This window comes from Lissotriton vulgaris, chromosome 6 (assembly GCF_964263255.1).
Source record: "Lissotriton vulgaris chromosome 6, aLisVul1.2, whole genome shotgun sequence".
Classification (NCBI taxonomy): Eukaryota; Metazoa; Chordata; class Amphibia; order Caudata; family Salamandridae; genus Lissotriton; species Lissotriton vulgaris.
This window is the reverse complement of record NC_141694.1, coordinates 829,955,374-829,969,052: the sequence shown is the minus strand read 5'-3', so window position 1 is coordinate 829,969,052 and position 13,679 is coordinate 829,955,374. Positions and strand designations below refer to the sequence as shown.

Below are 13,679 nucleotides of genomic sequence, written 5' to 3'. Positions count from 1 at the left end.
TGATGACCTAGGACTGTGGAGACATCCTTAAGCGTAGTGTTGTGTTTCAGAAGCCAATAAACATTGCTTCTTGGTTTCAACTCAACGGGGACCGGCCCTGATACAGAACCAATGGTCTTGAAGGGCTTTGATAACTACTTGTAATAGGCGTCTAATTGTACACATAATACAGTATTTGGGCCAAGAAGAAACAAACTGCAGTCCCACCTGAAGAGGTGATTTAGAGGCATCTGCATCAGGCTTCATGGTCCTAGCTAGCACAGCAGCACAGTAGCACTCTTAGACTCATCCCTCACATCCTGCTAAAGCCATATCAGTGTAACTTTCAACACAAATAAAGTGGTGAGGACAGGAAAGACCCCGGGTCTGGTGTGTGCTTTCCAAGCACCTTTTAGATGAAAGACAAGAGCTGTTATGATCAATGTGCTCAGCCGTACTGGACTTAGAGAGCCATCAGAGCATTTACTGCTGTTTGGTCATACCAGAATCTTGGAAGATCCCAGTGACTGGAAGCATTAGCACCCATCCAAGAGTATGAGAAATAACTGAACAGTTTGCATGTGAGGAATCTTTCTGGAATCTTAAAACAGTATAAGTCGAAGCCAGTGTTATGTAGCACAAGAATCTTCCAAAATTAGAGAAAATTCTGGAAGCAGAAAATAATGAACATCTTTTTAAAATGCATGCTGCACACTGTGCAATGTGCCAGAGTAGAATTAGTTGGCTATCTCTGATACCTTTTGAGGAGATGAAGAGGATGGGATGACCGAGTGGGTATGTATATGGGGACAGAACAAAGCCAATCACATGTTTGGGCCCCCTGAAGCTATGGAAGATGTTCCCATTCTCTTGCCTAAAATAAAAAGATATCCCAGATGTTTGAAAGAATAGAGTCTTGGGACGTATCATTTTTTTTTGCAGAGGATGAAGCGCAAAACCTGCGATCTGCAAAATTAGGTTATTATCTGTGTCAGCTTTCCATTTCACAGTCAACAACAAACCAGTTACATTTAAAAGAAGGAAATTACTTCAACAGTTAGGGAACTTAAAATGTCAAACGCTGCAAGACTATCACGTTTACAGGCAACATATTATAGAGCATTTGTTACCTAGCTAGTTCTGAAGCTTAGGAATGCATTTAAATGATCACAATCTTCAATCATGAAATAAGTTTGCATAAAGATTTTATTTGTCCTTCATTAATCAAATATTGTAGTGAACTTCATTGTCTCAAAGTCAATGAATGCTTATGGAGCCCTCTCAACCACATTTAACCGCACTAATCCTGAAAATATAAAACACAAAGAATTCTCACAATTCGTTTGATCATTACCTGCAGGGATCCTGCCTCCATCTGGGGATAGTTTTTGACAAATGTTGAGCATACAACTCAGAATAAGTTGTTTTGTGTATTCCAGGTTTTCTTGCTCAGATGGCAAACACTCCAAGCATCTAAGAGTGGCAAAACAATGAGAGTTGAAAAAACAGGAAATTAAATTGTGCCCTGACAGGGTACATTTTTATGGTTTGACCACAGTGCAGCACATTGTAGCAAAGGTCACAGCGGCCTTGAGGAAATTTCATTGTGAAGCAGCAGCTTTGCTAATCCCCAAGACTTTAAGGCAAAGATAGAGGCCATGGTAGTAGTTCTGAATAAAAGTTTACATTACATTTTCAACCACTGAATAGGTGGATAAAGGAGAGTTGTGTGACTGTACCAGATGCCCTTAGTAAGAATGGTTCCAGAACATGCCATTCTTTCTCAAAAGCGACAAGAGCAAATTTTCCTGTAACAACAATGATATAAAGATTATCCTGAAACTGGAAAAGCCTTCAGACCGCAACACATCTGGTCTCTGCCAATACCAAGAGTCAATCATCAGCATTTTTACAAATTCACGTGAAATGGAACCACTCAAAAACAGGAATCCTTGCATGTGGGTTGTGAAAAACATGTAACCACACGTCAGACTGGCATAGAGACTGAACCTCCCCATACCAAATAGACATAAGTAAGTAATGTAGGTGCAATCATGGATTACAAACCAACTCCAAAGTGAAGTAAACTAAGTGACCAAAGTTCTTTTCAACACTATGAAAACATATTAACATACCTTTCCCTAACTGGGTTTCCACCCCAGGGTTCAGGCCTCAGAAGCTCTAGTGCTCTCATGCCTAGTTTCCGCCAATGGGTTCCACATCATGTTCACAAAGTGTATAATCCATGATCTTAAATACATCCAGAATTCTGTTTTCTGACAAGTTCTCATCCTGAATAAAAAAGTAACAGTATCACTGCTGCCCTTAAGGTCCCACGCTGGTGACCAGTGTCAAGAGCAATTACTTTCAAAGCTCTCCGCATCATCCAGCAGGCAATCTACAGTGCTGCCACAGTCTCTCAATAGTCCAGACTTGGATAGTGCCATTCTGAATTGTTCTACCTTTCAGAAGAACCAGAAAAAGTGGAAGCTTCTTTTTTGTTCAAACTTGCTAACTGTGGCACACCCTACCTAAGGAAAAAAAGGTACGTTGTAAGAAACTAGCTTCACGAAAAGCTATGAAGATTTGGCTTTCCTTAAAATATTACTCAACTGACCAAGTCTATAAAAAGCTATGAAAGTGTAATGTATAATTCAATCATATCTCCAGCAGGTTTGGTCTTTCATTGTTGGGTGGATTCCAGGCAATTCTCCTGAGCACAGTACTTCCAGTGGGTTTAGGCACCATCAGTTTTATTTAGCATTTATATAGTGTTGTTTTGGGGTGCTGTGTTGGGGACTGTGAAAGTCTACAGAGGGTTAGCCCCTGTCTCTGCGGTGTGTATTCCACACAGTATTTTCCCTGCACATCAGTTTAAACGGTTGACACAATGCAATCTAAAAATGTAGAGTACCTGCATGCACAGTTGCATCTGCTCTCTCACTCTCTGCGACAGCCCATGCTTATACGCAGAGGTTCAATGCACCATGCTTATAACGGAACTTTAAACCTTTTGGATTTAACGGTCTTCATAAAGGTAAAACTACAATAAAAACCCTTTCAAACATGTACAAGACGAGTGCCCATGAAACTAATGCAAATTAAAGTAGAGTATTGGGTAAGAAGTCCTGAATAAATAATGCTAACCATTTAGCTTTTCAACCTACAATCCACAAATGGGATTCTGGGCCTTGAAATGGTTAGAAAAGCGCAGTACAAATAGAAATAAAATACAATATCCAGGGCGTGGCCAAGATGAATGGGTGGTGAGATGCTCTTCACTATATCTCCCACCGGCCATCTGTTTTCTACAATGTTTTCAATTTCCAGTTAGGTAGAAAACCATAGCCACTGCCTCTCTGAGGAACAGGGGACTTGCATTCCTCCTTGGGAAAATTGAATGAGCATTGCTGGGCAAACAATACGGCTGAAGGGGCTTGCTGTGGGGCACGATGGAAGCCCTGGGTTCACGGCTGCAAAGCCCTGCCCTACGTAGGGGGAGGTGAGACTCCAATACAACAGCTGGGTGTCCGCTGCTGCACTAGCTGATGCACACTGAGTGAGGTGAGGATCCCGGGACGATTGGTGGAGAGAGGGTCAGCATTCAGATGGCCTGTGTGGCCTGCTCCTGCACAATGCAAAATGGAGAACGAAGCACCTGGGCCTCCATACACTTGATTGATTCTGGACACCTGGCGGGACCATGGAGCCCTGGAGCTGCAAATAAGGTTGGCTGCGCCCTGTGACTGGATCAGCTGGATGGTACTCTGGGACCCCCACCACTGAACTGCTGGTTTGGGGCTTCTGAAGGTACACATGTGGGTATGAGGGGACCCCAGTATAGCAATAGGGTTATGACTTCAGCAAAGGCAGGCCCTCAATGGCAGTTAAAAGGGTTCTCCTCGAGACAGCCGAGGCAGAGGTTGCGCTCCGATTATACTGCGCTAGACCGGTTACGGATTGTGATTAACCCTTCCTTTCTACGGGGACACGAAATTGACTTCCCTCTAATCGAGTTTTGGAGTGGTCCCCAGCCCAGCACCCGGATCGTTTCATTCCTCATTACCCTTGTGGGATATGTATTTTACTCTTCCAAGATGAAATGCTTATATCGACCCTAACAAATTAATTTAACTCAGCAACACTGATTCAAACAGGTTGCCTGCCCCGCCACCCCCCTCCCGTCCTGATGAAGACCCTACTGCAAGGATTTTAATGCGTCCTGCTTCCCGTGGGTCGAAACGTCGACTTACTCAGCTCTTACACAGCCTCCTCCTACCCCAATTTTGTATAATACGGACTTAGTGGCATGTGTTTTCTGAAATTTCAAGCAGATTTAATATCTGTATGTTGTCCAATTGACACTGAACCTATGACAATGTTTGAATAATACGTGCTTTTATTGTCACCAATTACCCCCCTCACACTACCCTCACGACTGCACGTCCCCCCTTTTTTCCCCCCAGGGGCACTAATACGATTTTGTATTGTATATTTGATTTTGTCAACTTTTTTCCTATAATGTGAATAAAACATTATAGATGCATTTATCTCTTTTTACTTTGTCCTAAATTTCCTCTATTCATACGTCCTTCTTACTGGGACCCCCTCCTTTCAACGCTAAATACCCAGGTCCCAGTGACTCCTTTGGGTTAACCCTTTCTCTCATACCACTCAATGGCAGTTAAACACTCGGACCACAAATCAGTGGTGAGAGACTGAGTTGGCACAGTGGGGCTAGGTCCTTGAGAGAGGAAGCTATTGGGACTGGGAGAGCTGTGAGATACCCGAAACAACCCATTACCTTTGGTGGACACAGACCTTTGAGCGGTAGACGCTCAGGATCGGGGCTGGACACATCAGTGCATGTCAACTGAGGGGACTCCATGTATGCCACCTAAGATGAAAACTGAAGCAAGCATGAAGCACACTTATGGTGTATCAGGCGCTGGGTGGGGCGATTGCCCCGCAGAGCAAAGCAGAGCAACGCTTCTGATCCCGCAATGGCGCTAACCAAGTCGGTCCTGCTAGACAACTTCCACGCCTTCAAAGCGGAACTCTGTGATGAACTTAGCAAGATCTTACGAAGAGCCTTGGGGACCTGTGCTCCAATTTAGGTACTCAACTAGCGGCCCTCAGAAAGGATGTGATTGAGTGGGGCAATGAATTATAGAGACGAAGCATGCCTGGAAACTGTGATGACGACCCACTCCACTACGGTAAAGAAATGTATCGTATTGGAGGAGCAAGTAAACAGCGCCATGGAGAAACTTGAGCACCTCGAAAATCGCTCAAGACAAGAAAACCTCCCACTTACGGGCTTAAGCAAAGAGATTCTGGACACTAACCGTGAGGCCTTTATGTCAGGAATGCTCTCTTCTTTGCTGGGGGACACCCGCCCAGAACGAACAATCAACAGGGTGCACCAGATAGGCCCCAAGCGAAGTTCCCAATAGCAGCAACCCAGAGATAGGCCTATTAAATTCCATTACTAGTCGGAGAAGGTTCAAGAGCAAGTTAGAAAAGCGGGAGAGGTGAGCTTCTGGAACTACTCATGCATCGTCTTATGAGATCTTTCCCAGTCAATGCTGCAGAGGCGAGCAGCATTTGTGCCCATACGAAGAAACTATCAGATGAACATATCCCTTTGGACTCGTCTGAGCTAGGCGACAAGCACCACACTGTCATGGAGGTCCAGCGAGCAGCCTCACTACTGGTCATTACCCTTTCTATTACACAGACAGTCCTGACCCAACAGCCTCAGAATCGGGACCCTCCCGAGGACAACAAGAGACCAATCTCCACACCTGAATGAGGACTGATCAATACCAATTCGGTGGGGACAGAGAACGTGAGCCGGAAGGAACCCAGTGAGTTCACAGATTAACGCTCGGAGTCGCCTGACAAAAGGCCGAAGGTGAGACCAAAGTGGGCTCTCCAGGGGGTCAAGAACAGCTGTGGCATAACTGTGACCCAACCAAACAAACTGAAATGCCATGTGCATTGCCCTGACAATAGAGACCCACAGTACTCGACCCGCCGGGACGCTCTTTGGAGCAGCTGAGCGCTCTACAAAACAAACAGTAACAAACAAACAGTAACAAGTGGACTGTTCTGGGAGAGGCCTAAATACGGAAAAGGTCTCCCACAGCGTCGAGCGGTCCAATTGAGTGGCAAGAAAGTACCCGGGAAAGGAGGATTCTCCCACAGTGCATACAGAGGGCATTGGCAGCCTCTGCTCCTAAAGAGGATTGCCTCGTGCGATGGACACAGAAATTATGTGAACACAAAAGTAACATGGCAGAGCGAGAGGAAGACTCACGCAATTCTCGGGGGTGGATTGGCTCGGACCGACTGGAACTGTTCTGGTCTGGGGAGCTGGTTCACAGGTATAAAAGGATCTCGATCTCCACTACACAGTGACAATAGGGGTGACTATAACCCTAAATCACAGACCACATTGATTGACTAGTAGTTACCCCTGGCTGTGTGTTAATCATGGCATTTGCTTTTCTGTTCAAGTTGGTTTTGAACAGTGCATACAGAGGGCATGACAGCCTTTGATCCATATCACGTCAGCACCTCATTAAACCCTACTCCACAAAGATTCAAATTACCTCCCTTAACACACGAGGGCTGAATTCACCAAATAAGCGAGGTGCATGAGGGCCACCTGAATTGATGACGGGAAGTTGGGAATTTATGGGGGAGGAAACACCACTGAGTCCACCACACTGAATTTCCATGACAGCCGTTGATCCATAGCACGTCAGCATATCATTGAACCCTACTCCCGCAATGATTCAAATTACCTCCCTTAACACACAAGAGGTGAATTCTCCAAATAAATGATGCGCACGAAGGCAAGCTGAAACATGCGGCTAACCACACAGGATGCCACTCCTCCGCTAACAATTAAAGAGTGGCAGCAATATAACTGAGACAGAACTTATCCATGACAGCTTCATGCAACCATACAGATAGAGAGGGCAGATACCTCACTCTAGTCGTGAGACTGGACAGTTGACCCATCACCATAGCTACTAAATATGTACCTAACTCTGCCCAATACTCCAGAGTGTGGCCCGGGGGGGGGGGGCATTGTACTGTCAGGATACCTCAATATGGTCTAGGACCCCTGAGAGAGGTGGCGGGGGTAGGGGGTGGTGGTATTATCACACAGGAGCCTCCTCCAAAAACCTGAAAGTTACTCTAATGGAAGTGAGTTTATGAGATGCATGGTGAGAACTTAATACGCAACTGCAGCCTTTACCTTTTACTCCCATGTGCACTGCAGACACTCATGGATTGGTTATATACGATCAAGCAACCTGCTTATCGGAGTGACCTGAGCTGCAGAGATTGGTCCCCTATCAGTATCGGACTCAGCAACTATTACAGTCCAGCTGGAACTGCAGGTGAGAAGACGCCCCACCCCCCCCCCATGGGAATTGGAGGCTCCACCCATCCCTACTTAGAGACCCCGCAATTAAAACCGAGATAGGGCAGCGGATCACATCACCCGAACACTCAACGGCCAGAGTACAATCGCAAATGAACTTTAATAAGGCAGAACACTCTTCGATTCACCTTAACAATCTTTCTTGCGTCGCAGGAGATAAAGTAGATATCCTCCTGGCCTGCACCTTACGGGGCAAACGAGAGAGAGAATATGTTAAAGAAATTGCTGCCCCTGCAAGGAACCCAATAGCAGAAGATGTAGTGAAGATTGAAGAATTCCAGACCTTCTATGGCAGCCTCTAAAGAGGGACACCACACCCACCGAGAGAGGCCCTCCAAGATAAAATACAAGCCGCGAGCCTCACAGACAGCCCAAGGGAGTCCCTGGAGGTATACAAACCGTTAGACCGAATAAGGCACTGGGGCTGTCGGCACTATTCCACAACCTATATGTATCCAGTCTGGTCCTGAAACTTTCTACCCTGTTTAGCCACAGCCCAGTGTAACAAAGTAGAGTTCATCCAGGATAAGGTTAACATGTAGTATTTATTCAGCCCCAACCAACAGTCAGCTAACAACTGACAAATATGGAACTTACATATTAGATGAACATTGGTGACAGATGGTTCCAAGCTCTACGTTCTAGCATGGAACCAGACCACACACAGAGACAGGTCATCACACTTCTCCCTCTTAAACACTAAACAGGTTTACATGTCCAGCAATAAAATAGGCAACAGAAACATATGAAGAAACAAAAGAGAAGGTTCCTATACATAATTACGCAAGTGAACAGGAGGCCTGCGTACTCTCACACTCTTACGAGAAGAATCAGTATGCAAATCAGGAACCACAGCATTGTCTTCACATTCCCCTTTTCCCCCCAAAATGAGAAACACGACTATTGTTCCAGATACGACCATCCTCCGTCTTTACAGCATTTTTGAAAATTTTTACAATGGTTCTAGGAACAGAAAACTTTGACCAGTTTTGACAACCCACAGGAGCCCTGATCTTTACCACTTCCCCCACCTTGAATTTGGATTCTTTTGCAGAATTTCTCCTATCTACATACATCTTCCTTTGCCTCTGTAGTTTCAATTCCCTTTCTCTCCATGCACCCACATCATTATTTTTTACACCCTTGTCTGCAGCCATCCAGGCAGGACATAAACAAGTATTAGGCGCCCTACCCTTGAAGAGTTCAAACGGAGTCTTTCCTGTAGTTGAGTGTGGAGAGAATCGATAAGCAGAAATTCTGTTCTGTAACTCCCTTCTCCAGTCCAAATTGTTAACCCTTGCCAACTGAATGCTTTCCTTCAAAGTCTTGTTAAGTCTCTCCAAAGCACCATTTGCCTCAGGATGATACAAAGAAATCCTCTTGTGAACTATGCCACACCTACTGAGATAATCCTCAACTTTCCCAGAACAAACTTGTGGCCCATTGTCAGAAAGAATAGAGTTCGGGAAACTCTCGCGCTTAAAGACAGACTCCAAGAAAGAAATAACAGACTCACTTGTAATCTCCCTTACCAAACTAACCTCCACCCATCTTGAATACAAGTCCAATAAAACCAACATAAACGGAGTTTGATGCTCACCATGTAACGGCCCCACAATATCAACTGCAATCTCATCCCAGGGGGACCTAGGCAACCTCCTGAAAACCATTGGGGAAAACCTAGTTTTCAAAACTTTATCACTTGCCTGACAAGAAGAGCAATCCCTAACTGTACGTTCCACCAACAAATCAATACCTGGCCACCAGAAGTCCATTCGTATGCGTTCTTTCGTCTTAGAAATGCCCAAGTGTCCTTCATGAGCCATGTCCACCAGAACACTTCTGAGATTAACAGGTGGGACTAATCTAGTACCTCTCATAAGCAAACCATCCACCACTGCTAACTCATCAGCAACCATTGACCAAGGTTTCTTTAGAGAACGAGACATACCTCCTTCCAACAATTTAATGACCTCCTTTAATTCCTCATCCTTACTCAACTCTTCTTTCCAAGCATCTTCCTTCACTGCACCCAAAGTAACGTCACACACCTTTAATTCACACTCAAAATCGTCAACCAAAGCTTCATCAACATTTTCTACGACATCCACCAGCCTTGACAGACAATCAGCCGATACATTAGTTTTTCCTGGAATATACTCAAACCTGAACACAAACTCCTGCAAAGAAATTACCCACCTCCTAATTCTCCCCGAGATTTAGCCCACCCCTTCTTTTCAAACACCTCCTTTAGTGGCTTGTGATCAGATCTGATGGTAAAGGAGGAAACCCAAACAAACTTCCTGAATTTATTCACAGCCCAATATATTCCCAACGCCTCTTTCTCTATGACAGAGTAATTCAACTCCGCCCCCTTCAAACATCTAGAAGCACAAGCTATGAGAACCTCTTTGTCTTTCCTCACCTGTAACAACAGAGCACCCAGACCCTTACTGCTAGCATATGTTACAATAAACGTTGGATCCCCTGGAACAAACGCCTGCAAATTTGGTGCATTCCTCAGATCCATCTTTACCTGAGCAAACTCTACTACACTCCTCTGTCCAATTAAACACAGAGTTTTTACACATGATTTTCCTAAGATTAACAGTCTTATCTGCAAAATTTCTCACAAACTTATTGTAAAACTCCGCCATGCCCAAAAATGATGACACCTCTTCTTTTGAACATGGCTCCTTCAACTTTTCAATTGTATCCACAAGTTCCTTTTTTGGACATATGCCCTTCCTCGAAATATGGTGGCCCAAATAATCTAGCTCATTGACACCAAACTTACACTTGCTCCTTCGTAAAGTTAATCCAACATCCATCATCTTCTTCAACACAAGACGAACCCTTTCATCATGTTCATGTTCATGTTCATTCTTACCAGAAATGAGAACATCGTCCTGATAACATCTTACCCCCGGTATTCCTTTGAACAGATCTTCCATAATTCTCTGGAATACCGAGGCTGCCGAAACCAGCCCAAAAGGCATCCTTAAAAACTTGAATGCCCCCATTGGTGTTATAAAACTAGTAAGCTCCTGACACTCTTCCTTTAGCGGAACCTGGTGATACGCCGAAGCCATGTCCAAGGTGGTGATGTAACATGCCCCATCTAATGTAGAAACCAACTCCTCTATGTTTGGCAAAGGGTACTTGTCAACTATTACCTCCTTATTTAATGCACGAAGGTCAACACACAGCCGAATCTCATTATTTGGCTTCCTCGCGACCACAATTGGTGCGAGCCATTCAGTTGCCTCTACTGGTTGTATAACCCCAGTCGACAACAACCTCTCAATCTCTTTTCCCACAGCATCCTTTACACAAATTGGAATGCGCCTTACTTTAGCAGCAACAGGCACCGCACCCAACTTCAGTTTGATGTTGTGATTGTAACCCTTTATACATCCAAGTTTTTCACTGAAAAATTCCTTAAAATACTTTATAAACTTATTCTCTTCATCATCTACAGACTGTACTTGAATAACTGGATGAGCATTTGGATTGAGACTCACACCCAACCTTGCTTGATGAGACCAACTCAACAAGTTGTCTCCCCTGTTTGCCACATAAATTTTTGCTTCCACAAACCTCCCCTTATATTCAATGCAGTCAAAAAAGTAACCCATTACTTTTATGGGTTGTTCTTGATAACCTGTTGGTCTTATATCCGGTTTACACAAAGTCTTTTTCTTTTCAAACACATTTTTAAACACCTCTTTTGAAATGAAAGTGACATGTGAGCATGAATCAAATTTCATCAACACACTTGCTTCCCCAACCAACACATAATCAGAAGGATGTTCTACAACATCATCATTAATCTGAAAACTAACCAACATAGTCTCTGTCCTCGTATCTCTCCCAACCCTTGATCTGCAATTTCTACCAATATGCCCCTTTCTTCCACACACATTACAATTGAACTTAAGGGCAGGACACTCTCTCGCATTCGCCATATGCCCATATTTCCCACATCTATAGCAATTTCCTTGAAAAGGCGTTGTGAATTTCTTACTTGTCTGTATTTTCGGATTACCTCCATCAACCTCCCCTTTAAATTTTTCTCCCTCGCACCCTTCTTTTTTTTCTTCTCATCATCTCTCTTCACAGCCTGACACACCACTTCTTGTGCTGAAAAACTACTTGGGGTTTCATCCTTCTTCTCCTTGCTCAGTTCTCCAACGCATTTTAACATGTGTTCAACCCTTTTTGCAATACCTATCACTTCTTCAAGTGCAGGTTCATCCTTTAACCACAACTCCTCCCTTATTTTATCGCTCACACATCTCAAAACAAACTGATCCCTTATTCTTTCTTCCACCAAGCCCCCAAACTTACAACTTGATGCCAGCTTTCTTAGTGCAGTAATGTACTCCTCAACACTCTCTTCCTTACCTTGCTCTCGTAACCCGAAATAATACCTTTCCATGATGGTACTTACTTTAGGAAGGTAATGCAAATCCAACTGCCTAACACATATTTCAAACTCATTCAACCCCCTTTGATCTGCTTGTGGAATAAGTGGAAGAGTCTCCAAAGCCTCCTGGCCTTCTCCACCCAAACAATGCATTAATAAGGCATGCTTTCTTTCTCCACTCAAATTCGCACCACACACCCTCGCGTAGTTCTCAAATATTTTCTTCCATTTTTTCCACCTAATCAGTGGCTCCCCTGGTTCCATCAGAAAGAAAGGAGGCGCAGTTACATTCTGCATTTTGCTACCCCTATTCCTCTTAACACACTTTAACCTTATTCCCCTTTATACCCTTAACCATCAATGTACTTCCTCTCTTCCCCCAAAAGGTGTGCCCATCACCGTTGACAGGCTTCAAGTTTCCCGTGCAGTTTTCACAAGTTGAGCCTGATTCTCCTTTCAAGCACTTCTTGCCACCTCTTCCAATTTGTGTGCTTTTCTCTGTTCAACAAGCTCCTCCGACTTCACTCCTCCTTCCGTTTTTTCCACTCTACTTTTTTCTTCTTTCTTGTGCCCAACAGGCCTTTCTGTCCTCCATTTACCATTCAATTTTGAATTTCGACAACGCCACACGCCGAACTACCGCTTTTCCTGTTTTCCTCTCTCGAAATAACAGTTAAAAAAACAAACAAAAAAAAAATTCTCTCAAGATGGCCGCCACTAATTCGTCACATACATTCGGTCTTCTTTCTTAAGTAGATTGAGCTTTTTTTTTAAACCAACTCAAAATGGCCGCCACGAAACAGTACTTCTTTCTTTGGTTGTTCGAGCTTGTTTTTTTTTATTTTTAAGACCGACTCAAAATGGCCGCCACGCAACAATTGTACCTCTTTCTTTGGCCAATCTCGCTTGTTTTTTTAAAAAAAACTTTCCCATTCAAAGATGTCAGCCAACTTCCTTCCAACAAATAGTCTTTTTTCTTTAGGAATTTACCCACGAAAATCGACGTCACATTCAAACTCCGTTTTTTACATATTTTCCTTCTTAAACCATTGAAATGGTCTACCTTTGCCGATTTTCGCCGCGTTTTCTTCTTTCTTTTCGTTTCTCACCGCGTTTCCTTGGCTGTGCCACACCTATTCCTGGAAGATATCGATTGACCTTCCTTCTTCCACACGGCAGCCAAGTGAGTTTTCCTCTTTTCCTTTAGCTATACACCTGTTGTTGAGGCCGACTTGCACATGTAGATTCCTCCTCAAACGTCGCCAGTGTAACAAAGTAGAGTTCATCCAGGATAAGGTTAACATGTAGTATTTATTCAGCCCCAACCAACCGTCAGCTAACAACTGACAAATATGGAACTTACATATTAGATGAACATTGGTGACAGATGGTTCCAAGCTCCAAGGAAAAGCACTGGAATGGATCACCTCGTTCCTTGCCGGAAGAACTCGGAGAGTCCGCCTCCCACCATTCAAGTCAGAGGCCACTGAAGTCATTTGCGGCGTGCCACAAGGATCTTCACTCAGCCCCACCCTCTTCAACGTATACATGAGCCCCCTCGCGGCCATCGCACGCCAACACAACCTCAACATCATCTCCTACGCTGATGACACTCAACTGATACTCTCACTCACCAAAGACCCTAACACCGCCAAAACCAACCTACATGAAGGAATGAAAGAAGTAGCTGAGTGGATGAAGCACAGCCGTCTGAAACTGAATTCAGACAAAACAGAAGTCTTTATCTTAGGTACCTCCCCCTCCGCCTGGGACGACTCTTGGTGGCCAGAGGCCCTTGGAAAAGCACCC

At 44.2% G+C, this 13,679-nt stretch overlaps 1 protein-coding gene across 1 annotated transcript in view; it reads right to left on the bottom strand.

The window, feature by feature from the left end:
- HEATR1 (HEAT repeat containing 1) overlaps nucleotides 1-13,679 on the bottom strand; it is a 411,542-nt gene that overhangs the window by 108,309 nt on the left and 289,554 nt on the right. Inside the window, exon 27 of the mRNA XM_086926859.1 lies at nucleotides 1,334-1,452. Within this exon, the coding sequence (XP_086782985.1) occupies nucleotides 1,334-1,452 (119 nt within the window). The remainder of the gene's footprint in view (nucleotides 1-1,333; nucleotides 1,453-13,679) is intronic.